Source organism: Saccopteryx bilineata, chromosome 7 (assembly GCF_036850765.1).
Source record: "Saccopteryx bilineata isolate mSacBil1 chromosome 7, mSacBil1_pri_phased_curated, whole genome shotgun sequence".
Taxonomy (NCBI): Eukaryota; Metazoa; Chordata; class Mammalia; order Chiroptera; family Emballonuridae; genus Saccopteryx; species Saccopteryx bilineata.
Window position 1 is genome coordinate 55958593 of NC_089496.1, and position 25044 is coordinate 55983636.

The 25044-nt window shown below is 61.7% G+C and overlaps 1 protein-coding gene across 5 annotated transcripts in view; it reads left to right on the top strand.

The window, feature by feature from the left end:
- GRB10 (growth factor receptor bound protein 10) overlaps positions 1–24699 on the top strand; it is a 120484-nt gene extending 95785 nt beyond the window's left edge. For 3 of the 5 annotated variants that reach the window (XM_066240071.1, XM_066240070.1, XM_066240073.1), the window contains exons 5-16: positions 6080–6236; positions 7831–7946; positions 9052–9120; positions 11378–11515; positions 12598–12708; positions 12925–13023; positions 15390–15461; positions 16310–16435; positions 17278–17341; positions 17925–18012; positions 19529–19622; positions 22242–24699. In XM_066240071.1, the coding sequence (XP_066096168.1) occupies positions 6080–6236; positions 7831–7946; positions 9052–9120; positions 11378–11515; positions 12598–12708; positions 12925–13023; positions 15390–15461; positions 16310–16435; positions 17278–17341; positions 17925–18012; positions 19529–19622; positions 22242–22388 (1281 nt within the window). In that variant the 3' untranslated portion in view covers positions 22389–24699. Of the gene's footprint in view, positions 1–5136; positions 5290–6079; positions 6237–7830; positions 7947–9051; positions 9121–11377; positions 11516–12597; positions 12709–12924; positions 13024–15389; positions 15462–16309; positions 16436–17277; positions 17342–17924; positions 18013–19528; positions 19623–22241 lie in introns of those variants that run through there. The other 2 variants (XM_066240074.1, XM_066240072.1) reach the window with 2 other exon arrangements.
- Positions 24700–25044: the final 345 nt, after the last annotated feature.

Consider the following 25044-nt stretch of genomic DNA (forward strand, 5'->3'; position numbering starts at 1 on the left):
CTCATTTCATACTGGGTTTGGGGGGGGGGTCCGCACGCCGTCCAAGAAAGTAAACCTGTAGGACCACTGACCGCGGCGAGCTCCTCGGACGCTTGTGCTCTAGAATCAGTTTCTCCGCGGCCCCAACAGAGCCCCTATGGAGCCACGCCGCTGGGGCGGTGGGTGTGTGGGGGGGGAGTTGCCCGTGAATACCGTCCCTTTCTTAGATTTCTCTGGGCACAGCGCTAACACCGAGGTGTGTCTACCCCTGAATGAAGTCCTTCTCCGTTTATGTTCTAAATTTACCAGCCTTCCCAGCTCTCATGAATGTGCCCTTGTCATGCTACGGACAGGCAGACAGGACATCTGGTGACACCCTCGGGGCGCTGGTCCCAGAGACGTGCGTTCTCTCTGCACACCCCCAGCCGCCCCCGGCATGCAGCACCAGGTCCTGGGGGGGGGGCGTCCAAGGGCCGCCTTGCGGAGGAGCCCACTTCGTGCGGGGCGTGGCGGAGGTGTCCTGGGGGTGTCCTGGGGGGTGCTCCCCTGAGACACAGCAGGGAGTCAGGGGCTGAGGGTTCTCACAGAGGAGGCAGCAGCCTGGCTTTTTCTAACCTGGGAAAAAAGTCGGGGTGCGGGAGTGTGCCGGCCACTCTCCCCAGGGTTCCCTGCTCCCCGAGGGCGCTCAGGCAAGCCGGCTTTAGAGGGGCCGCAGGAGGGAGGGCACCAACGTCCTGGTGACAGGAGGGCGGCCACGTGGCTGCGGGCACCCGGTTCGGAGCCCCCAGGAGCACTCCGCACGCTAGCCGGTGTCGCGCTGGTGTTAACCCGTGAGGGAGCCGGAGCCCGGAGCCCACTGTCTGTTACGACACCCGCCGGGGAGGCTGGCTGGCCGCTGGCAGGCCCGGCTCCCTGCCCGGAGTCCCTCGGGCGCCCAGGGCCCGCGAGAGCCGTTCCACTGGGGGGCCGTCCGCGAGGGACGTCCAAATCGTGGCCAGACTTCCAAGAACTACTTTGTCAGTTATTTTTAGAACGTTAATGTTTTTAGAAAGAATGTGCCGACTTCACATATTTTTAATTCGCGCTGAAACCCTGAAGTTGAAGAGACGACCAGGCAGGCTTTGGTGTTTTTGGATGCACGAGGTGCAGTCAGTGTAGCTAGCTGGGATGAGTGTGGTGGTGGTGGTGGCGGTGGCAGTGGTGATGCGGGCCATGTCACCGCGTGGGGCAGCCTCCGCTGTGGCTCCTCACGTCCTGAAGGGGGGCCGCTCGTCTAGAACAAACAGCAGGCGAGTTAGTACGAGGACACCTTCTTCACCAGCCCCACCCAGGCCGAGCCCTGGCTCCGCCCTGCTGTGGCCTTCCTCCGCCCCTCCTGGGCCTTCCCAATGTGGGGTTCCAGGGCACCCCAGAATGCGCCTGGGAAGAAAGTCAGGGGTCCCTCTGGGCAGGGAAGGGTCCGTGTTGGGGGGCGTCTTGCCGACGGAAGAAGGACCAGCAGCCCCAGGTCCTGGGTTCACACCCCCCCCACCCCCACCCCCGGGTTCATCTTCTTGGCCTGGATAGATGGTCCTGCCTTCCGGAGACTTTTCACTCCTGCTCTGGTCGAGGGCTGGTGACAGCTGCCGCAGGGCGTGGATGCTGGACGCTGGGGGCCCCTGCAGTCTCAGAGGCAGCTGCCTCTGCCCCTGGCAGGCGGCCTCCCTTCCCTTGTTGACCTCCCCCCCTCCTAGCGCCCCCTCCTGGCCGGTGGGTTCCAGGCTGGCTCCTCCCTTCGCACGGATGGGGAGGGGTTCCTCCTATTTGCCAGAGCCCCCCAGGGACTGACAGGCCCCAGTCGCATCTGCACTTTGGAAATCAAGTTTACATTGGACCTCAGAGAGTCTCAGACCAAGATGCAGAACTAAGACAGAGCTGGCCCATGCGGTCCCGGCTCAGAACCCCACAGCGAGCGGTCCTGGGTCCTGCCCAGCGGTTGGCAGGACCCCTCTGGCGGGCTCCTCCCGGATCCTCGGAGGCAGCTGTCCGTCCAGGGCTGAGGGACGAGGGGCGGGGCACCCCGTTTCTGTGTCGTCAAGGTGGGCCAGGCCGAGACGGAAGTCTTCTGAGTTCAGCACGAGCGCCCGGGCCTGCAGGCCCGTCAGCACCGTGCGTCGGCCCACGGAGCAGGACCACCTGGTGGGGGGTCCCCGAGACAAAAGGCAGGGCTCCCCCGAATGCAGCTTGGGACCATGGATGACGGTGGCAGGTCAACCCCGAGTGTGTGGTTAGACCCCTTCCTTTTCGTCTGCATAGATCGCTCTGGGGACGGGGGACCCTCTGTTCCCCGCTCAGCCAGTTATGACCAGGTGGCGGTGCCCAGCCCGCAGGGGGCAGGGGGAGCCCCTGAGGCCTTTGTGGTGCCCCACCCCACCCCCGCCCCCGCCCCAGCCGACTCTGAGGAGAGTTTCACGCTGTTGACATAACATGCGTTTTTTAATGTGACTGTTATTTTAAAAGGCAGTCAGCTCCTCCAGGTCCTTCGCAGCGGAGAAAAGGACAAGAGGGTCCTGGGCGCGGTCCCGCTCCGGGTCACGGGCCGGGGGTCGGCGCTTTCAGAGTGGCAGCCGGTGCAGAGTCTGAGTGGCCACTGGGGTCTGGGCCCCCAGCCCGCCCGGGTCGGCCTTGTTCCCAGTGGCCTCTAAGTGCAGCCCAGGGGACAGGCCCAGGGGGCTCTCAGGAGCCCGTGCCAGGCCGACACCACAAGGCCACTGTCACCGATTCCCAGGTGACAGGTGAGGAACTGAGGCCCAGAGCGGCCGGGCCTCTCAGCCCGGGGTTCCCACTGCCCACTCGGAATCCGGACCACCTCCGTGGATCCCTGCCTGGGCCGTGGGCGGTCCACCCACTGGGCCTCCTGCTCCCTGTCCCCTGGGGGGCTCTCGGAGCAGCCCCCACCGCAGCGGGGACACAGGGTCTTAGGTGACTCATTGCCTGCCCCAGAGCACACAGCAGGGCTCCTGGTGCCCCAAGGGCCACCTGGCACTACCTGCAGGGCCTTTATGTTCCCTGGACATGATGTGCGCAGGGAAACTGTGCCTACCTAGAGCTCTGCTCCCGGCCAGCGGTGAGTTGGGGCGGGCAGAGGCCTTGACTTGCCCGGGAGAACCTTCTGCAGCCTGCCCATGTGCAGGAAGCCTGGGCATCTGACTAGGGCATGCCAGCCTGCACCCAGCGGTCCTTGGCCCGGGCCCATTGCACCGAAGCCTAAGCTGTGAAAACCCCAGTTGGCCTGGGACAGAATCCCCCCTTCAGGACGGAGAGCCTTCGCAGGCAAGGTGGCCGGCGGCCCCTTCCTTTGTGTGTGTGTGTGTGTGAGCAACACCATCCCCTGCAGCTCCACACGGGTGCCCGGTGTGCGGAAGCTGGGCCACGCGGTGGCATTCCAGGCTCCTGCTCAGGCCTTTTGTTGTCTCTCTGGCCGGCAGGCCGGCCCAGTTTGGGGAGGTAGCTGGTCAGGGTGGGCAGCCTGGGGCTCTCGTCCTGTCGCTGGACCATGTGTCCCTTTGTGTCTGTCTGTGCCACAGGCCTGCAGCCATGGCCTCCCCCCCCCCCGCTTGCTTTCCTGCCCCCCCACTTCACACTCCCCACCCCCCACTGGCCCCGGGCGGATGGATCTTGCAGCCCAGGCCGGCCATTTCTGGGAATCAGTGAACATGGCCCTGTGACAAAGCACATCTTAGCTTTTAATATTCTGACTATATATAGACCGTTGGGGATGGCAGAGGGAGCCCCAGAGAGGTGAGAGGAAAGTGGGAAGGAAAGTGCGGGGTGGCTGGAGGGACCTGAACCCGGGTGCCACGGGCCCACTGGGGGCAGGGACAGTGGTGACCGGGCCTGAGAGCCCGGGGCAGGCGCTCTGGTGTCCTTTGCTTTTCCAGGGCGGACCACACTCTCTCAGGGACCGAGGGAAGGAGGAGGACTCGGGACTGACGGACGGACGGACGGACGCACCGACTGGGTAGTGGGAAGTGTGGCCAGGCGCCGGAGACGTGGTGGACGGTGCTGGGCAGCAGACTGTTTTTTTAAGAGGAACTCGACGCGTCCTGTGTTTTTAGGATTTGTCTCGGGCTCACTGCTGTTTTTAAGGGGGAAAAAAATTTTGTGTGTGTGTGCAGGTCTATAGACCAAAGACATTTTCTTTTTCCTTTGTCTAAATTAAATCTTCGTGTTTTTTTTTATGGACTCTGCCACGTCAGCTTTCTCTGAATGCTTAATTTGTTTTTGTAGAAGTATAACTTTTCACCGAGTGAGATGTAAATTCTGGGGGAAGATGGGCGGATTTCTCCAGAACCGAACGTGAGCTGAGAACAGGTTCCCGGGGCGGCTGCTCCAGCCCCGGGATTTCTTTGAGATCAGGGTGAGGGGGTGGCAGGCGAGACGGCGGCAGTGACCCGCCCACCTGGAGGGTGGTCCCCCAGCCCGCCCAGCCCCCCCAACTCTGGGGATTTAAGGCTGAGGGAGCCCTACCTCCTCCCCAGCCAGGAGCAGTGGTGGGAGGGTCGGGGACAGTGGGGTGTCATCCCTGCGCGAGAGAGCCCAGAGAGAGCCCTCTCCTGCCAGCCTCCTGCTCGCAGCAGAAATAAGCTGACCAGGCACGCCCTGGGTCCTGGTCGGAGTGCAGGAGGCAGGGGACACAGCTCGGGGCGGCCTTGCCGGTGTGTGAGGACCCCGGCACTCCCAGGCCCCGGAGGCTCCCGCTGGCTCCGAGCTGCAGCTGAAGGCGTGAGTCAGAGGGACACGGATTTCTAAGAATTCGGAGAGCACACGTGCTGGAGCGCCCGCCCGCGCGCCCGCCGGCTGGCCGCGGTGTTATTTCAGGGCTAGGGGACTTTGGCAGGGACGCGCCTGGCGTTCTGGTCTCAGTATTGTGTGGTTGCCCTGTACTTCTCACCTCTACCTCAGGCAGCAGGCGGGCAGGCGGGCGGGTGGGCGGGCAGGCGGGCATTCCACAGCGTGGGGAGCCAGGGGTGGGGGCGGGTGCTTCAGGCCCAGGGAGAGACCTGATTGGTCTGCCCAGGTGGTTTGATTCCCTACCTAGAGGACTGAGCCCAGGCAGGCAGGGAGGGGTGGGGGGAGACCGGCTCTCCCTACAGCCTGGAGAGAGCCTGCCCACCGGGTCCTCCGGCCAGGATTGGTGGGTTAGCCGGGGAAGGTGGCCCAGCCCACCAGGGGCGGCGGGGAGAAGCCCGGGACAGACTCCCCTTTCAGAGGCACTTTGGATGTAAAATGCCATCTTGTTCCTCTGACTGTTTTTTCCAGGCGAATGAGGTAAGGTTTTTTTCCAGCGCGCCGTGGTGGTGTGCGCATTCCCTGGGGGCCGCGTCCTAGGGTGTGTTCCCCGGGGCGGAGCGTGCCTCCCACCCTGGCGCTCTGCTTGGCGCCCTCTGGCTGGGAGCCGTTCATGTGGACAGCTTCGGACAGGACGCGGAAAAAACGAAGCTGGCCCCTGGATGTGTGTGTGTCCTTCTTCGGGGACAGGCCACCGCAGAGCGCGGGGACTGTTCTGGCCACGCCCTTCTTCTTAGGATTTTTACATTTCACTGGGTTCCTATTCATCTCTCTCAGGCGGCTCCTAAGCTTTCGTAGTCCTGGGGCGGGGAGGGGTGTGGCCACGGGCGGAGGGCCTGGGGCATGCCAGCTGCTGCCCCAGGGTCCTGGGCACAAAGGAGCCCTGGGAGGTTAGGAACTCTGGACCGGCCGGGATTTCGGCTGTTCTGTTTGTTCTCCCCATTGGGTCCCAGCCGCCAGCCGCACTGAAACAAATCCTCCCCGCTTCCTAAGACGGGCTTCCTGCCTGCCCGCAGGTCCCGCCATGTTCTTGTCCTGAGTGTCCCAGGCATTTTCGGAATGCCGCCTGGCACCTGCCCGCGCCTGCCTGCCTGCCTGGGGTCCGAGGTGGGGACAGGGCCAGGCGACCCTCCGCAGACCACCCGCTGGAGGGACAGTTATACACGTGTTGGAGCGCCAGGCTCTTTTTCTGTTTTGCTGGGTATTTTTTTTTTCCATCCCTTAGAAACCCAAAGTTATTCATCTGTGAGCGTCCCCTTGTATGTTGCAGGACGTTAAAATCTTTGGCGAAGATGGCACCTGCAAAGTGGTGGAGATCCTGTCGGATATGACCTCGAGGGACCTGTGCCAGTTACTGGTGTACAGGAGCCACTGCGTGGACGACAACAGCTGGGCGCTGGTGGAGCATCACCCTCACCTGGGGATAGGTACGCAGCACGCGGGCGCCCCGCCCACCCTCCGTCGGCACCTCCACGGCCACGCGCCACAGGTCACGGCATAGCGGGCTGCCTCTCTGTCGCCCGCCCTCCACACGGCTCCTCTTCTCTCTCTCCCTCCCCCCCCTCTTCCTCCCTCCCTCCCTCCCTCCCTCCCAGCCCGCCCCCCCCACCTCCTGGGGGCTCTCAGGGTGTATGGCCCTTTCTTGGTTGAAGCAATCGTTCCCCAGGCGGGGCTCAGACACAAGCGAGAAGGTTCTCCCCGTGAGTTAGCGATGGAGAGACACAGGGCTCGCCACACACCTGCCTGTGCTTGGGGAGGAAGGTGGCAGTGCCCTGGGTGGACCTGGCACCCTGGCAGAGAGCCACTCCCCCCCTGCCGGGGCCAGGGGACCCCCATGGTGACAGTGCAGGAGAGCACAGGGAATGGAAGCAGCCATACTGCAGCCTCCTCTCTGGGGTGGGGTGGGGGGGTCCTGCAGTGCGTCTCTGAGCTGGCGTGTCAGCTTTTTCACGGGCGAGCCTGTGCGTGCGCGTGAGTGTGAGTGTGTGCGCACACAGAGAACGAGGGCACGTCTTGAAACAGGATTCACAGAGCTTGCAGAGATTTTTTTTCTTGGGGGGGCAGTTTTGTTTGTTCTGCTCGGGTCTATTTCAGGTAAGGATACTTTTCAGGTTTTCGTTTAAATCCTGATTGGATAATAAAGCCCCCACGGCTTACAAAACCGTAGGGTTTTCTTTTAAACCCGTGGCCGTTCCTCTTCCGTGACTAGAGGGAGAAAAGAGCTGAGCAGTTGGCCAATGTCTCCCACGGTTCTAGCTCGGAGGTTAACGGAGAAGCCCGGTGACTGTTTAAGAGAGCCGCCCAAGGTCATCCGAAGAGGACGGCGCTCTTAGAGTCAGAGAGGGAATTAAAACTGGGGAAGAGGGCTTGGCACCAAGGTGGTCGGGTGGCTTCTGCCAGCGTTGGAAGCCAGAGGCCCTGGTTACTCGGGCAGAGGGAGGCTAGACAGCAGGCACGTCCCCTTGAGCATGTGTGCCCGTGAGTGTGTGTGCATGTGTGTGATGTGTGTGTCTTCCCCCTCTGGCATGGTAGCCCCACGAGTGAGAGCCCTCCAGGGTCCTGGCCGCGTGGAGTGTGGGCTTCCGCGTGGGGGGCCAGTGTGCGCACAGGCGGCCTGTGTGCAGGCACCGAGTGTCACGAGACCAGACGCCCGTGGCTCTCGCTGCTGCCGCGCCGCCCCCCGCCCAGTGCCCGCTCTCCGCTCTGTCTCTGTGGCTCCCGGTTGGCGTGGTCCATGAGCTCTGGGAGAGTCGACATTTCTTAACTTCACAGTCGTTCACTGGCGGGTGTTGCCTGAGTCTTCCTCCGCTTTTTGTCCAATGCCCAATGGGGACGTCTCCCTCCTGATGCGTGTCGGCGCGCTGGGGGAGAGAGGTGCGCGTGGTTCCGTTTTGACCTCCGTGTCGGGCGCGGTGTCTGTAGAAGGGATCGCCAGCCAGATTTTTGTCGTCCCTTTGAACGCTGCCTTGACAGACCTGCGTGCCCCCTCTCCCGTCTCACACGTGATACTTTTCCTCCCAGAGAGGTGCTTGGAAGACCATGAGCTGGTGGTCCAGGTGGAGAACACCATGGCCGGCGAAAGCAAATTTTTGTTCAGGAAGAATTATGCAAAATACGAGTTTTTCAAAAATCCCACAGTGAGTCTTATCTCCTCGGGTCTGGGGTGTGGAACTCTTAGAAATCTTGCCGTTGGGACCCTGGGGTTTCCTAGCAGCGGAGGACAAAGTGCCTGAGATTTAGGGGGGGCGCAGCGGACACCGGTGTGCGACTCGGGGTCGCTGCTCAGCAAACAGAGCTCAGAACTCAGCCTCTGACCCCCGACTCCACGCCTCCCTTTCCCGGGGGCGGTGGTGAGCGCGCCCTGCCCTGCCCCGCCCCACCCGGAGGGACGGTGGGCTAGGGGGCGCCGCCTCTTCAGGGGGCGAGAGCAAGGGGTCCCCAGTGGGAACAAATCGGTCCCATCTTCTGCAGCTCGAAAAGCTCATTATGCTCCAAACACAGCAAATAGCTCTCTTACAATTTATTGGTGGCGAGACTGAGTTGAGAAATTAATTAATATTTAGGCGTGTTGGGCTAGTCTCCTGGATTTTCTTTGCTTTTCTGTTTTATTTTATTTTAGGGGGTGGTGTATGGTGTAGGGTGCTTGTCTTGGTGAGGTATCAGGACGGGACCTCAGACCCGCCGTAGCCTGTGCCCCCCCCCGCCCCAAGTCTTCAGGCAGAGCCGCGGCCGCCTGGGTGGGGGGGGGGCTGGGTGGAGGGGGGGTCGCCCCAGCCTGCCTGGCTCTGGTGGTCTCTGTTGCTTTTCACTTGGAAATAAACACCGTGCTGACTGTGCCGGGGGTCACACCAGGGAAGCCTTTCGCGTGGACCCACCGTGTTCCTCTCAATGAGTTTCAAGAGTTCTGCGTCCTGTGCCGTGACGTGTGTCACGGGGCCAGACGCGGGGCGGCCCTGAGACGTGAGCTCACGCTCACACGGGAGACACTCCCAGCTCGCCCTCAGCGTATAGGGAAGCGGCCCGGCCATGAGGGGCAGGCGTCTCCACCGTGTGACAAGGGTGTAGCCGAGGCGGCCGTACCTCAAATGCATGTGGACATGGTCCTTCCTCGTGGAGCGCGGCGTGTTCTGTTGTGGTTTTTTATTTTTATTTTTTTTAGATCGCGTAAGCGTGCTCTTCCCTCCCCCCCCCCCACGGCGAAGCTAATGTTTGTTTAACTCGCATGTTTTCCCGTTTCTGTAGAACTTCTTCCCAGAGCAGATGGTGACCGGGTGCCAGCAGTCAAACGGTGGTCAGACCCAGCTGTTGCAGGTACTGGGCAGACGGGCCTCCGGGTCCCGGACGGCAGCCCCTCCCTCGAGCTGCCGCGGCCTCGCAGACACCTGGAGCAGTCTCATGCTTAAGTCACAGAGTAGCCTCGGCCCCTGCCGGGGACCAGAGAAGCCACAAGCGCACGCTCACTTGGGAACGGTGTGTGTAGGTCAGGTTCCTGCAGAGCAGAAAGAGCCCCCGTGAGCAGGAAGGGCGTATCCTGACGTGGAAGCCGCCCAGGCAGGCAGAGGGCAGGACGGGGAAGCCACCGTGCTCCCGGCTCTCCTTGGAGCCCCGAGAGGGACGCTGGCCTGCACTGTCCGTCCGCTCTGTAAAGTCTGCGACCCGGGCCTCTGCTCACACCCAGGGCAGTGGAGGGAGCAGGACCACTGGGGGGGTCTCTGTCCACTGGCTGCTGACTCATGCTGTTCCAGGGGACTCGGGAACAGAAGAGGGGACAAAGATACTGCTGCCCCTACACGTGTGTGTACTCACTCACGGTGTGTCACATGTCACAGGAAGCCAACCACTCAGGTAGCCACACTCCAGATGCCACCAAGTGGGAGAGAAGCCACTAAAGCTTTGTTCCTGCAAAATTCGGCCCAGGCCCTGGCCGATTGGCTCAATGGATAGAGCGTCAGCCCAGCGTGCAGACGTTCCAGGGTTGATCCCCGGTCAGGGCACACAGGAGAAGCGACCATCTGCTTCTCCACCCCTCCTTTTCCCCCTTCTCTTCCCCTCCCACTCCCCCTCTTTCTCCCTCTTCTCCTCTCACAGCCAGTGGCTTGATTGGTTGGAGCATTGGCCCTGGGTGCTGAGGATAGCTCGGTTGGTCCGAGCATCAGCCTCAGGCGCTGAGAATAGCTTGGGCAATCCAAGCATCAGCCCCAGACGGGGGTTGCTAGGTGGATCCCGGTCGGAGCTCATGCGAGTGCCTGTCTCTCTACCTCCCCCTTCCTCTCACTTAAAATAAAGTTCAGCCCCGAGCCTCTTTCTCTGCCATTTCCTCACCACACCTGTCTCTGCCCCTGAGGGACGGGAGCCCCCAGAGCTGTGCCTTGCGGTCTCTCCGGGAGAGCCGTCCAGACCACAGCCTACGGCAGGACTTGTCGACAGTCAGTGGTCATGGCCCGTGCACAGCGAACGGCTGATGATGGCTGATGGCCAGTCTCACGGCTGACTTGAGGTGGCTCTTGTGTGTGTGTGTGTGTGCGTGTGCGTGTGTGAGGGTGTGCAGCTGTCTCCTAAGACTCCAGGAGGTCCAGCCCCGGGTGTGCCAGACCAGCCCGGTGGCCCGTCTTGCCTGTGGAAGGAGGACACGTCCCATCTCTGTCCGGTCGCCTCGCCGGCCTCGCCGGTTCTTGGCCTCTCCTTCCCAAAGGAAGACGCGCGGCCAGTGGGAGGCGCTCACGGAGACATCAGGAGAGGGCTTGTGCAGACAGATGGACAGACAGACACGTCTGCATGGGCGTGACAGACGGACACGCCTGCACAGGCGTGGCACAGACGGACACGCCTGCACGGGCGTGGCAGACGGACGGACGGACACGCCTGCACGGGCGTGGCAGACGGACGGGCGGACACGCCTGCACGGGCGTGGCAGACGGACGGGCGGACACGTCTGCACGGGCGTGGCAGACAGACAGACGGACACGTCTGCACGGGCGTGGCAGACGGACACGCCTGCACGGGCGTGGCAGACAGACAGGTGGACACGCCTGCACGGGCGTGGCAGACAGACAGACGGACACGCCTGCACGGGCGTGGCAGACAGACAGACGGACACGCCTGCACGGGCGTGGCAGACAGACAGACGGACACGCCTGCACGGGCGTGGCAGGCCGCAGGGCTCTCTGGCCCCTTTTCTGCAGGCGCTTCCTCCTGCTCGACCGGACAAGACGTTTCATGTAAAACTGAGACGGAGGAAAGGCCGCCCTGAGCCGTCCTGTCCTTGAAGGAAATGCACGGCTCTGCTGCTTTTCTCCCTCGGCGTCCGGAGAACGCCCGTTCACATCCTGATGGTGTTCTGTCTGCCGTCACCAAGTTAGACGGGGTTTTTAAGATCTTTTTTTTTGAAAGGAAGCATGTTACTGGACAGCTCTCAGTTTGACCACACTCACACGCCGCACCCCCCCCCACACACACAAGGTGCTTTAGTGACACAGGAAATGCCATCGCACCAAGTGCTCCTGGTGCCACCTCCGTGCCGTCCCCTCCGGCCAGCGTCCCTGACTTCACGACGTTTGCTCCTCAACAGAATTTCCTCAACACCAGCAGCTGCCCTGAGATCCAAGGGTTCCTGCACGTCAAGGAGCTCGGGCGCAAGTCGTGGAAGAAGCTGTACCTGTGCCTGCGCAGATCCGGCCTCTACTGCTCCACCAAGGGGTCTTCCAAGGTGGGCTCCCGCCCCGCCCCGCCCGGTGGCGTCCCAGCGGGCTGGGAGGGGGTGGGGCGGGCGGGGCTTCGCTTCGGGGGACAGCAGCACTGGAGTTGCCTGTCGGCTGGCCTCCCTCAGACACCAGGTGATGCGTAGCATAGACCAGGACACCCCAGGCTGCACCCCACCCTCCTCCTGCCTCCGTGGTGGTGATGACGGGGTGCTTCCACCCTGAGGCAGTCTGTCCGTGCCACCACAGATGTCAGAAGGGGTGAGGTGCCGTGTCCCCTGGGTCCCCAGTTGAAGAAGCAGGGAGGAGAGTCAGAGACGCTTCGGGCCAACAGAACAAGGGGTTCCCCTGCAGCCTTCTCTCTTCCTGGGGTCTCCGTGGTGTCTGTGTACCTCTCGGCAAATCTGGTCCTGTCCATGGCCACCCCGCCTGCTGTGGGAGCTGTGCCCAGCGAACCTTAGTCATGCGTTAGCCACCCCCTCCCCCAAGAGCTGAGGTCTCCGCTGGAGCTGGAGAGAGAGGGAGGTGTGGGTGGGCCCTGCCTGCGTGCTGAGCCTCAGGCTGATTTCTGGCTGCTGGGGGTCTGGGAGGGGGCTTCATCCCCTGCGGAGGAGGGAGCAGGGTAGGCAACGTCCCCAAGCCCAGGCTCTGGTTTGCCGCTCACTCTCCGTCCTCATGGGCGCCGATCCCAGGGGACCTTGGCTGGCTTGGGGAGTGGAGGCGGGCAGAGGGCAGAGTGGCAGGGCAGTGGGGAAAGCTGCGGGCACAGTCGGAGCCTGGCACGCAGCCCAGGGAGGTGGCATGGGACCTGCTGGCAGCCTGGACTCTTCACGGAGACCTTGGGGTTCAGGTTTTTTCCCCCCTTGAACTTTGACTCCCTGCACTCTGACCGGGCAAAGTGTCCAGCATATTCTGACCGTCGTAAGGCTGAGAGTTGAGGGCAGGGTGACCGCTTCCCATCTCCGTGGTCGGGGTCAGGGGCACGCCCCCGGGAGCCCTCGCCCTCGCCTCGGAGAACAGGCCGTGCTTGCCTCGCTGGGGCGGGGGGTGGGGGGTGCATGCTGCCCGGTGACCCCGCGTCCATCCGCAGGAGCCCAGACACCTGCAGCTGCTGGCCGACGTAGAGGACTGCAGCGTCTTCTCCCTGATTGCGGGCAGGAAGCAGTACAGCGCCCCCACCGACTTCGGCCTCTGCATTAAGGTACCTGACCCCCTCCGGCCCCCCCCAGACCCTGCCAGCTGACGCTCTGCACCCCCCCCCCGGCTTCGGGTACAGACCCTCCGCCCCCCCTCGGTGGTTCGTTTAAAAAGAGAAAGGAAGGCAGCGGTGTGGTGGACACGGGGTTGTTGGATGGTGTCAGAGCGCGGCCGTCCGCTCCGCGCCGTGACTCACAGCGTCTCCCGCTGTCTCCTGCAGCCGAACAAAGTCCTGCACGACACCAAGGAGCTGCGTCTGCTGTGCGCTGAGGACGAGCAGAGCCGCACCTGCTGGCTGACCGCCTTCCGTCTGTTCAAGGTGCCCGTCCGTCCCCGGGAGACGCCCCGGCCCTGTGCCACCGCCCGGTCCTCCTTGTCACAGAGTCCCCCGTCCGTCCCCGGGAGAGGCCCCGGCCCTGTGCCACCGCCCGGTCCTCCTTGTCACAGAGTCCCCCGTCCGTCCCCGGGAGACGCCCCGGCCCTGTGCCACCGCCCGGTCCTCCTTGTCACAGAGTCCCCCGTCCGTCCCCGGGAGACGCCCCGGCCCTGTGCCACCGCCCGGTCCTCATTGTCACAGAGTCCCCCGTCCGTCCCCGGGAGACGCCCCGGCCCTGTGCCACCGCCCGGTCCTCATTGTCACAGAGTCCCCCGTCCGTCCCCGGGAGACGCCCCGGCCCTGTGCCACCGCCCGGTCCTCCTTGTCACAGAGTCCCCCGTCCGTCCCCGGGAGACGCCCCGGCCCTGTGCCACCGCCCGGTCCTCATTGTCACAGAGTCCCCCGTCCGTCCCCGGGAGACGCCCCGGCCCTGTGCCACCGCCCGGTCCTCATTGTCACAGAGTCCCCACCGGTCACCCAGGGTCTCTCCGGTGCCTCTCACAGAGGCTTCCCGGGCGGGGCGTGCGGGGGGAAGGTCAGAGCCCTTTGCCGACCGGGGCGTTGTTGACACCTGGGGTCAGCGTGGGCCCTGTACATTGTGGGGACACTTAGCAAAATCCCTGGTCTCCCCGCCCCCCTTGATGCCTCAGCAACCCCACCAGGTAAGCCGACCCTGCGGTCTCTGGACGTGACCCAGGGCCCCCCGGCTGCGTGGAAGGCAGGGAGAGGCCCCTGGTGGACGAAGTCTGGGTTGGAGGCACAGGAATAGAAAGACCAGGCCGGAGACGAGACCACAGACACTTGACAGGAGGGTTAATCATGACCGACAATCAGACTCCCAACTTCCCGAAAAGTCAGAGCCAGCCCTGAGGGGCACGTGATGAGCTGGACCACCTGTGTCGTGGCCGCCCCGGGGTGGGGGGGGGGTGTCCCCTGGCGGTGAGTTCTACAGGAGACTGATGGTGCCGTCACTCCCTGCGTGGCTGTTTCATAGCAGCTGCCCGAGTGCATCCACACGGCCCCTGGGTAGCAGCCGAGTCCGTGATGGTGGAGCCCACCTCGCATCCCCTTCCCCCGGGACACTGCCTGGTGTCCTCACGCCCTGCACACATCCGGTCGCCCATATTTATAGAAAGTCCATGCCCGTTGCCCGTTTGTTGATCAAGACAAACTGGGCTAAAGTCCAGGGGTCTGGAGGACAGTGTGTGTGACCGACCGCCTGTGGCCGACCCTGGCAGTGTGGCCCAGGAGTCCTGTCACTAAAGCCCGCAGCCCTCCCTGACACGTCCCCCTGGTCTAAGACTCAAGGTGGGAGTCATTCAGAAAGACGGACGAGCGGGAGGCTCGGCTCGGCTCCCCTGGGGACGCACGCAGCGTGAGCGCCTCTCTGCCCCAGGGCCTTGTTCCGTGCCGGTTCTGCGGCTGGTGAAACACAGAGGGACCACAAGTACAGCCTCCCCATTTCATAGTGAAAAGGAGACATTAGAGTCGGGATGAGACGTTCCACCTCCCAGACTGGCCCTCTGCGGGCAGGCTTCAAGTCCACGTGTCTGTCGGGAGGGAGGGCTGGTGGGATGAGTGACAGGATGTCCGTGTCTGTCGGGAGGGAGGGCTGGTGGGATGAGTGACAGGATGTCCGTGTCTGTCGGGAGGGAGGGCAGTTAGATGAGTGACAGGATGTCCGTGTCTGTCGGGAGGGAGGGCTGGTGGGATGAGTGACAGGATGTCCGTGTCTGTCGGGAGGGAGGGCTGGTGGGATGAGTGACAGGATGTCCGTGTCTGTCGGGAGGGAGGGCAGTTAGATGAGTGACAGGATGTCCGTCCGCAGAGCTGCTCTACTTACGGTGAGGGAGCAAGAGCCCGCCCTCTGGGTCCCTTGTGGGGAAACGGGCCACAGTAACCATCAGAGAGCAAAGTTGTAGAGCAGTCGAAGGCAGGGGCCGTAGCGGGCCCGGGGGGTGGGGATGAGGGACCGCGTGTTCTGGGATACATGTGCAGACTGTATCCGACGGCAGGGGAGGTCACGGCGTGGGGAGGTCACGACCTGGGGAGGTCACGGCGTGGGGAGGTCACGACCTGGGGAGGTCACGGCGTGGGGAGCACAGAGCCCACTGGTGCAGGAGGCGGCTGACGGGGAGGGAGACTTCTTCAGCTGCGCACGTCCGCTGGAAGGGCCCCAGCTGGCCTGTGTACGTAGCATTGAATCTGGACAGAGCGGAACAGAACAGAGACGGGGTCGCGGGCGGGGCGGGCGGCGGCCAGCGCTGAGGGCTGCATGGACGCTGACTCCAGCTCTGCTTCCCCCCCAGTACGGTGCTCTGCTCTACCAGAGCTACAGGCTGCCTCTGCAGCGAAAGGGCGCTCAAGGCTCGACTCCCGCGGTAAGTGTGCCCGCCGCCTCCGCAGCAGGACGAACTCCGGTTCTGGAGAGGCCGTCCCGTCCCGGGCCAGCGCCCTCCTGTGTCGTGTCCCCGGGGGCCGGGTCTGTCGTCGCCACAGAGGGAGGACTTGGGAGCAGCTCCCCGCCACCCCGTCCTGGTCCTGGTCCTGGTCCTGGTCCTGGTCCCCGTCCCCAGATGTCTAGGTGGCTGCTCTGTTGAGCAGGACAGCCAGGTGCCACGGCGCGGAAGGGCTCCTGCCCGCTGTTGCCCACCCGCTCCAGCCCTGAGTCCAGGGGCGCCGTGGGCCGGTACACCCGCGTCCTTCGCTGCGGAGGGTGCTGGCTTCCCAGTGCGCCCCAGTGGTTGTCGGGACGCACCCGACCTCCCAAAGGCCCAGAAGTGCTCACCCTCTCAAAATCAGGATCTTAAAGACCTCCAGCGTCCACTCCTGGGGACCTCTGTCGCTCTGTGCCACAGAGGAGACCCCTCGCGCACTCCGCCCAAGGGAGGGACGGTCACGGGTGAGGACGCTCCCTGTGACTCTTCCGCTGCTCGAAAGCGTCCTAGTACGAGACAGGGCCCCGGGGAGACCTGCAGGCCCCCTCCTGCGGGCCCAGCGACCTCGCCGTCAGACACGGAGTGCCGGTAGAGCCTTTTCTGGTCGTCCTAGGAGAAACCAAAGCCAGTTTTACCTCCAGGGCCCTTTCATCACCGATTTTCCCGCTGAGCCTCGGGGAGCTGGGAGGCGGGGTCCCCATCTCCGTGTCCCTGGCTCTCTGGGACTCGCGTGCCGAGACCCCGGGTGCTGCCCCGACGCCCCCACACCTCACATGCGGCTTGCCCTACAGCGCAGTGTCTCTGAGAGCTCCCTGGTGGCCATGGATTTCTCTGGGCAGACCGGAAGAGTGATCGACAACCCAGATGAGGCCCAGAGCGCGGCCCTGGAAGAAGGGCATGCTTGGAGGGTAAGGAGGGTAAGATCACAGCCCCTGGGACAGGCTCTCTCTCGGGGGGCGTCGTGGCCCCTGCTCAGCTCCACGACAGGGTCTCTGCGGGTGCCAGCAAAGGGGGGTGAGGTGTGAGCAGGGAGGGTGGCATCGAGTTTTCAGCTACGGGAAGTGGTTGGCACTGCTGGGCTCCTCCACGTTCCCAGGACCCGGCCACCCCCACTGGCTCCAGTCCCCTGGGCTCCCGGGGATAGGACAGGACAGGACAGGAGCAGAGGCGTCTCAGCCCATGCCCAGGACTGTCCCTGCTGAGGGGACGGCAGGGTCTGTTGTCCACGGACCCCGGGGCTCACACCTCTTGGCTCCACCACTTAACTAGCTTCATGGCTTTAAACAGCCTGAGGCTCGAGGCGCTAATCTCTGAGGGACAACTGACTGTGTCACCCTGTTCTCCAGCTCCCTGACATTTCGAGGCGAGGCCTCACACACGGGCCCGCGGCCGTGGCTCAGAAGCCTTCCCTGAACGTCGCTCAGCTCCGAGTTGGGGGGTGGGAGAGCACAGCATCGGGAGGACCGTTCTCGGACCTGCCCGAGTGTGCCGGGGGTGCTGGCGGCCCCTCCCTGAGACTGACCCTGCGCCCCCACCTGGCTCCTGGTGCCTCCTGGCCAGGGCCATCAGGACTCCATCGGCCGCTTCTGCTTCTGTTTTTGATGACTGTGGCCCATACGCTCTCTGTTCTCCATGAACGTTGCATGCTCCAGGGCTCTGTCCCCCCCACTCCGAGTGCTCCCCCCAGGGTGTGGGTGCAGCTGCTTGCTGGGCACATCTGGCTGCTGGCGTGGCACGGACACGAGCATTTCTTTTACAGAAGAGAAGCACTCGGATGAATGCTCACAACCAAAGCCCCCTCCACCCTTCTTCCCTGAGTACAGGTATGTGGGCCCGATCTTCTTGTGTGTAAAGAACATGAAACAGCCCTGGCCGGATGGCTCAGCAGTAGAGCATCGGCCCAGTGTGTGGAGGTCCCAGGTTCGATTCCCAGTCAGAGCACACAGGGGAAGCGCCCATCTGCTTCTCCACCCCTCCCCCTCCCTCTTCTGTCTTTATCTCTCTTTTCTCCCTCAGCCATAGCTTGATTGATTTGAGCAAGTTGGCCCCGGGTGCTGAGGATGGCTCCGTGGCCTCACCTCAGGTGCTAAAATAGCTTGGTTGCTGAGCAACAGAGCAATGGCCCTGAGGGTCAGAGCATCCCCCCCGGGAGTGGGGGCTTGTCAGGTGGATCCCAGTCAGGGCGCATGCAGGAGTCTGTCTCTCTGCCTCCCCTCCTCTCACTAAGTAATAAAAAAGGAGCAGGGAACAGCCCCCACCCTCCCGAGCTTCACACAGCTGTTAGCCAGAGTGTGCGGGGAGGTGCAGCCGCAGGAACGGCCCTGCCTGGCACGAGTCGGCAGCGTGCTCGGGTCAGCCAGCGCCACACAGGCACTGGGACCCACCCTCCTCCCCTTCCCTCCACAGTGATTCACAAGACTCAGCATTGGTTCCATGGCAGAATCACCCGGGAGGAGTCCCACAGGATCATTAAGCAGCAAGGGCTGGTGGACGGGTAAGGACCATGAGGGCGGGCACAGCAGCATCTGCTGCGGGTGGGCCTTGTGCAGGTGGGCATGCGGGTCCGCTCAGTGCTCGGAGCATCCGGGATGCGGGGGGGGGAGGGGGTCCCATCATTTTCAAGAAAAAAAGAGCGTGCTCAGAGGGAACAGTGTTGCCTGAGGGCTCCCTGCTCAGAGGGAACAGTGTTGCCTGAGGGCTCCCTGCTCAGTGGAAACTGTTGTGTGAGGGCTCCCTGCTCAGTGGAAACTGTTGTGTGAGGGCTCCCTGCTCAGTGGAAACAGTGTTGCCTGAGGGCTCCCTGCTCAGTGGAAACAGTGTTGCCTGAGGGCTCCCTGCTCAGTGGAAACTGTTGTGTGAGGGCTCCCTGCTCAGTGGAAACTGTTGTGTGAGGGCTCCCTGCTCAGTGGAAACAGTGTTGCGTGAGGGCTCCCTGCTCAGTGGAAACTGTTGTGTGAGGGCTCCCTGCTCAGTGCAAACAGTGTTGCGTGAGGACTCTGTGCTCAGTGGAAACTGTTGTGTGAGGGCTCCCTGCTCAGTGGAAACAGTGTTGCGTGAGGGCTCCGCATCCACTTCTCCCCCTGCTGAGCTGCCTTCCTCTGCCTGTTTGCTGGAACTGAGCAGAAGCAGAACACAAGCCGCCAAAGACTCAATTATCCGTTTTCAGAAGACCGACTCGATGTTCTGTCATCTTTGGCAGTGACAGAGGAAGTCGTTTTTTTGTTTGTTGTTTCTTTTCCTTTAAGGGTCAAAAACTTAGACCCTTACGTTTTTGATTTATCTTAAACAAAACGTATTCTTCTTGATGCTGGACACGGCACCTCTTTGGCCGATGGGACCGCTTTGGAGTGGGTCCTTGAGTTCTTTTGACCCAACACGAACCGGGTTTGGTTTCATTGGGGACAAGGCACATTTGGCTCATGTGACACACTTCTCCTGGGCGCCCTGATTCTTTCTCGTGGAAAATGGGGTGTCTGCAGAGACCATCCTTGGAGGTCGTTCCGGTGGGCAGAGCTAGAACCTGGCCCGGCCTTGTGCTCTGGTGAAGACCTCTTCCTCCTCTCCTGGGGACTTACTTGTTCACTGACTGATGACGGCAGCGTGCATTCAGAGTCCTGCTTTCTCCGGTGGCTTACGCTCCGTCCCTCCTGCCGCTGACTCGGACGGCCAGGTTCCTGGAGAACTTCCTCACTTAGGTGGAACGGTGTAACAGTGATACCTGCCCTTCCCTGCCTCAGCCGGGGAGCCTACGGGGTTCCCAGGAGCCCTGGCCATGACCAGTGACCTCAGCAACCACAGTCCGGGTGTGCGAGGTGCTCTTGCCACTAGAGGCCACTCGGATGCTGAAGCGTCCTGGGGTGTCATGGCAACAAGCCTGTCCTATCGGACAAGAAAGGGAAGTGTGTGCGTGTGTGCGCGCGCATGCCTGCATATGTGTGCGCGCACACGCCGTGATTGAGAGACCACGTCTGGATTTCTAAATTAACCCTCAGTTCTCCTCCCTTCCCCAGGCTGTTCCTGCTCCGTGACAGCCAGAGCAACCCAAAGGCCTTTGTGCTGACCCTGTGTCACCACCAGAAGATTAAGAACTTCCAGATCCTGCCTGTAAGTATTGACGTGGTCGCCCTAATACGTGGGCCGGCCCCCACTCTGGTTTTCTTCTTACTGTTGTTCCCCAGCTGTAAACTTAACCAGGCTGTACAGGTCCCTAAACCGTTAGTTCCAAGTTCAGAGGTGAGATACTCGGAGAGGTTTTATTTCTTTGGAAACGGGAACAGTGTTGCCCCTCCTAGTGACATTAAATGGTGTTCTGTGCTGAGCCCCCGCCCCCCGGGCCTGTCCAGCTCACAGCCTCAGCTGGCACAGCCCGTGACGAGCAGAGCGAGGTGAGGTCACAGGAAGCCGTGGAGCCCGGTGGGCAGCACAGGTAGGTTGGACACGGTTTGTCCCGCCCCGGCCACGGGGACCGAGGGCTGCCTGCTCTGGGCCGGCTGTTCCAGGGTCACTCGGGAAAGTGGCGGAGACTCATGGTCAAGGGCCCTGCGGTCACGTGGCTTTGCTCTCTCCACTCGGCCCTCGGAGCAGGAAGCAGACTCTAGCTTTGAACAAGCCCAGAAACGCCAGTATAGAGGGTGGCGGTGACCACGCTGTTTTCCACATCACTGTGAGGTCTTGTCGGGTGTGAGTGAGGGCTCGGATTCTCCACTGTGACCCAGGTGCCATGTGGGAGACGGGGTCCACACCTTCTCGGGGGGGGGGGCACTCCGGGTTCAGCTGGGAATAGACACACGCACAGAACAGCCGAGGTCTGCGTGCTGAGTGGGTACCGACCACGTTGATGAGCCGTTTCCTGTGGGACCCAAAGTGAGGGAGCTTTCTGCCCAAAGGGGCTGGCGGTCCTTCCTCTGTGACTCTGTCTTCTGACAAGGAGGACTCCGGAGGGCGTGGGCGCTGGAGGAGGGGCTCGGGGCAGCGTTGGCGGCCGTGGTGAGCACCAGGCACGGCCCCCACCTGCTGCTCTGAGACACAGAAGGAGGACAGGGTCTGGATTTGAGCCCGTCTGCCCAGACTCCGCAGTCTCTAAGATCTGGGAGTCATGACTCAAGAGAAGGGGCTTCTTCATCCAGTCCTTCTTGTTTTCCTTGCATCATATTCTAGGCATAGACGCTCGTCTCCGAGCCTCCGACAGGAAGGAGAGGAGAAAGGACTTTAGGGTGGACAGAGTCAGGGCCATTGTCCCAGATCAGACAGGCCCTCTGGGTTCTGACCGGGCGGGAGGTGGATAGAGTAGGAGACGGCGGCCCTGGGCTTGGAAACCGGCCACGGAGCTGCTTGTAACCCAGCAGGCCTCACGGCTCAGAGCTGGTCCTACGTTGACTCATTGACAAAAGTTTAGAGCTAACTGTCGTCCCCCGCCCCTCCCCCACTGGGACCAGCGCAGGTGACTGTCCTGCTCACACGGAGTGACAGTCTTTGGCCGTAAAAGGTATCGAGTTAAAATGTCAGGAATACAGTTCACCCTTGAACAACATGGGTTTGAACTTGTGGGTCCACTTTATATATGTACTTTTTTTTCCCCCAGCAACTACTGTTAATATATCGTCTCTTTTTGAAGGTCTTCTCAGTAGCCTCTCTCTCTACGTCACTGAGAGAAGACGGTGTGTGACGCGTCTGTACAATGTGGGCTGGTCGACGAGTAGCTATGTTTTGGGGGCGGGGGGCAGAAGTTGTACGTGGATTTTCAAGCGTGTGTGCCCCTAACGCCCACGTTGTTTAAGGGTCCACTAGATATATAGTTGTATTTTCCTGAAAGATATGGCAGGGTTCCTCCATTTTGGTAAAATTAGCTGCCGGAGAATCCAGGACCTGGTGCCCGTGCTTACTGTGATCTTATTCATCCCTTACAGCACTGGTCCCCAACCCCTGGGCCGCAGACCGGTACCGGTGTGTGGGCCATTTGGTACCGGTCCGCAGAGAAAGAATAAATAACTTACATTATTTTCGTTTTATTTATATTTAAGTCTGAACAATGTTTTATTTTTTAAAAAAATGACCAGATTCCTTCTGTTACATCCGTCTAAGACTCACTCTTGACGCTGGTCTCGGTCACGTGATCCATTTATTCGTCCCACCCTAAAGGCCGGTCTGTGAAAATGTTTTCTGACGTTAAACTGGCCCGTGGCCCAAAAAAGGTTGGGGACCAATGCCTTACAGTCATCCAACATTTGCTTCACAGTGGGGCAGTTTGACCATGCGGGGCTGACGGAGGTGACCATGTGTGGGTACCTGACAGGTTAACTGGTCAACCTCAGCCTGGTGGACAGTCGGGCCTGGCGGGCCCAGCTTAGACAGACCCCCTGCCCCGATGTTCGCACACTCACCTTGTCGACTCCGTGCACGTGCGTGTGTGCGCGTGCGTGTTTTCGTGCATGTGTGTGTGCATGCATGTGTGCGTGTGCGTGCGTGAGCACGTGTGTGCGTGTGTGAGTGTGCGTGCCTGTGCGTGTGCGCACGTGAGCATGTGTGTGAGCACGTGTGTGTGCGTGTGTGCGCGTGCGTGTGTGAGTGTGCGTGCCTGTGCGTGTGCGCACGTGAGCATGTGTGTGAGCATGTGTGTGTGTGTGCACACCCCCAGGGGAACCCACCGCGGGCGGCCAGGCTGGTGCGTGCTCCCGCGCTGTGGCCCTCACCCGGGCGGGCGTTCTCTGTGTCCTTTCATTTCAGTGTGAGGACGATGGACAGGTGTTCTTCAGCCTGGACGACGGGAACACCAAGTTCTCCGACCTCATTCAGCTGGTCGACTTCTACCAGCTGAACAAGGGGGTGCTGCCCTGCAAGCTGAAGCACCACTGCGTGCGCGTGGCCCTGTGAGCGCCCGCGGCCCCCCTCTGACGGCTTCCTGACCTCGACACTGGAACGGAAAGAAGGCTCTGCACACGGATGACGGACGACACTTGGGTTCCCTTGGATTTCTGCGCCGCGGGAGCGACACCGGTTCCCCCGGCACCAGCCGACAACACGATTGACTAGTTTTCCTGGATTTCAAGACGACCTGCAGCCGCCACCGCGGCCCGCCGGCCCCGCCCCGGGGGCACGAGAGAGCGAGCGAGCGCGGGAAGAGAGGGCCGGCTTATTTGAAGGCCGACGGGCGCGAGAAGCCCGCGGCCGCCGCGGCGGGTCCCCCTGGGCGCGTCCTGGGAGAGAAGTGATCAGCAGTGAACACGCTTTCGCCCCCGGGAGTGATCTTGACAATGAAACTGCCATGTTTACTTTTTTGTATTGATCACTTTTTATTTTTCTCTTTTATTTTTCTTCTTTTTTTTTTTCACTCCTTGTTTTTTGATGTATCAGCCCCCTGGTGGCGGGAATGTGGCTTGTCAGTGCGAACAAGGCAGAGAGACAGTGCTGGAAGGCAGGCGTCCCCGGTGGCCGCAGGAAGGTGGGCTCACCTCCTGGGGGTCACTCGAAGGAAGATTCAGCTTCCACATAGCTCACAACCTCACCGTTCCCGGTATACTTGAAAAGCATTTTTTTTTAAACAAACAAAACAAAAGGTGTCAGCTGTGGTCAGCATTGGGCATGTTTTGTGGACCAGTCAGGCAGCCGCGCCTGCCGGGCACGACTCCGGGCACCGCTGCCATGCCCGGGGGTCTGGGTCGCCATGGTGTCCACGGTGCCAGAGGCTGGATTTCATTGGAAAACTCGCTGTCCCGCAGCCCGCGGTGGCCGGAGACAGCCAGCCTCCTTGGGACACCCCTGGCGCCCTCGTCCGCCCGCCCGCGGTCCGCCCCAGGGCGCTGGCCGCCGGTCCCACGAGTGACCGGGCCGCCCGCCCCGCCCCCCGCAGTGCTGCGCGTCCCTCCGCGGCCGTCCTCCTCTCAGAGGCAGCGCTCTGATGAGGAAATTTCCCTGGCTGGCTCCTTGCGGTGGCCCGCGGGTTCCCGCGGCCATATTGATGGCCCCGTGGGAAGGGGACACCCCCCAGCCAGCCCGAGGTCGGTGCTCGACGGCCCGTTCTGCTGACGCCCCCCCCCCCCCGAGGCCTGCAGCGGGAGGCAGCCGCGCTCCTCCCCGACGCCTCGTACCTCACAGCAGTTGTGGACGCGGACGCTTTTTTGTCAAGGACACTGCTCCCCCCCCCCCGCCCCCGCTCCTGGGGGCCCTGTTCGGGCGGACCGTCCCCCTCTGCCTTGTCCCCAGTGCTGAGTTCCAGCCGTAAGAGTGGCCACATCTTTCCCTTTGGACTCCTGACGAGCACACAGACGACTGTGGTGAAAAGTGATTTTCTTGTCCAAAGTGCTGGCCCTCTGAATGTGCCACCACTGCCACGCCCACGCTGACCACCGCAGGGCTCACCAGAAACACATTTCAGACAGAACCGATGGGCTCAGAGGGGGTGGGGTGGGGTGGGGGACACTCCTCCGCCCGCCCGCCCCCCCCCATCCCGTGTGTCACTCAATGGTTTTTTAGAAACACTGTACCCTACCTTCCTTTTACAGGCCACATTCTGGTTGTTTTTTTTTTTTCTGCGAACTGTTTGCTTTTTATATAAATGAAGAAGTTTTAGTAGGATGTTGTTAACCCTTAATCGCTCAGTAGTAGCTCCCCTCTTCCTCCCCCATTTCTTCTTTCAAACCATTGACCACAAGGCGAGTCTGATGTCGGACCCGGTGGCAGCGTGCTGCCCCCGAGGTCCCCTAAGGGGATTGATCCTTTCAGGCCACACTGTTAGACATTCTTCCCTTCCTCCGGGTTGGATGTTCAAACCTTAACAAAAGACACAACACCAAACGCAAAGCAGATCTCTACGGTTTTCTGTTCTGTTTACATAGACCATCCCCCCCTCCCCTCCCCCCCCACCGGGGAGGGGAGGGCCTTCCTAACCCCCTCCTCCCCCCAGTAGACAGCTAGTGTTTGCAGTATTTTATATTTATATACACGCATTTTATTTAAAAGGGCAACAAGAAAGCTTGACCTTTTTACTTACTCAGTTTTTCGTATGTAGCTGGTGTGACCTGGCCTTTTGTATTTTCCCGGCCACAGTGAACGATTGCCGAATGTAGACTTGGCACCGTGCTGCCTCGACCCTGCCCGGGACCGGGAGGACCGCCCGCCCGACAGAAGCCAGTCAGTCCCCCCCCTTTCTAGGAGGAGGCGGCCGCCTCCCCCCATCCCACCCCCCCCGCCCACCACCCAAGGGGGGGGTGCCGAAGGACCTTGGCTTATATTTTTGTACTTCTGTGACGTGAATGTAGTAAACGGGGCAGCTCAGGGTCACATCGGAGCCTGTTGACCTTCTATCTCTCTCTGCCTGTGATTCTCAAATGACAACTCCACGTAGCGACCCCAACTGAGCTGAGTGCAAAGACGCCCGTGACACGTCCAAATGGTGGTCGGGTCCCCCCCTCCCCCCTCCCGGGTGTGCTCTGTCCCTCCCTCGGTGTTTATTAGAGTTCCGGGAAGCTTTTGTGTTTGCTAATAACCCTTGAAGAGATATGTGCCTCAGTCGAGAAGTTCTGTCCTCTCT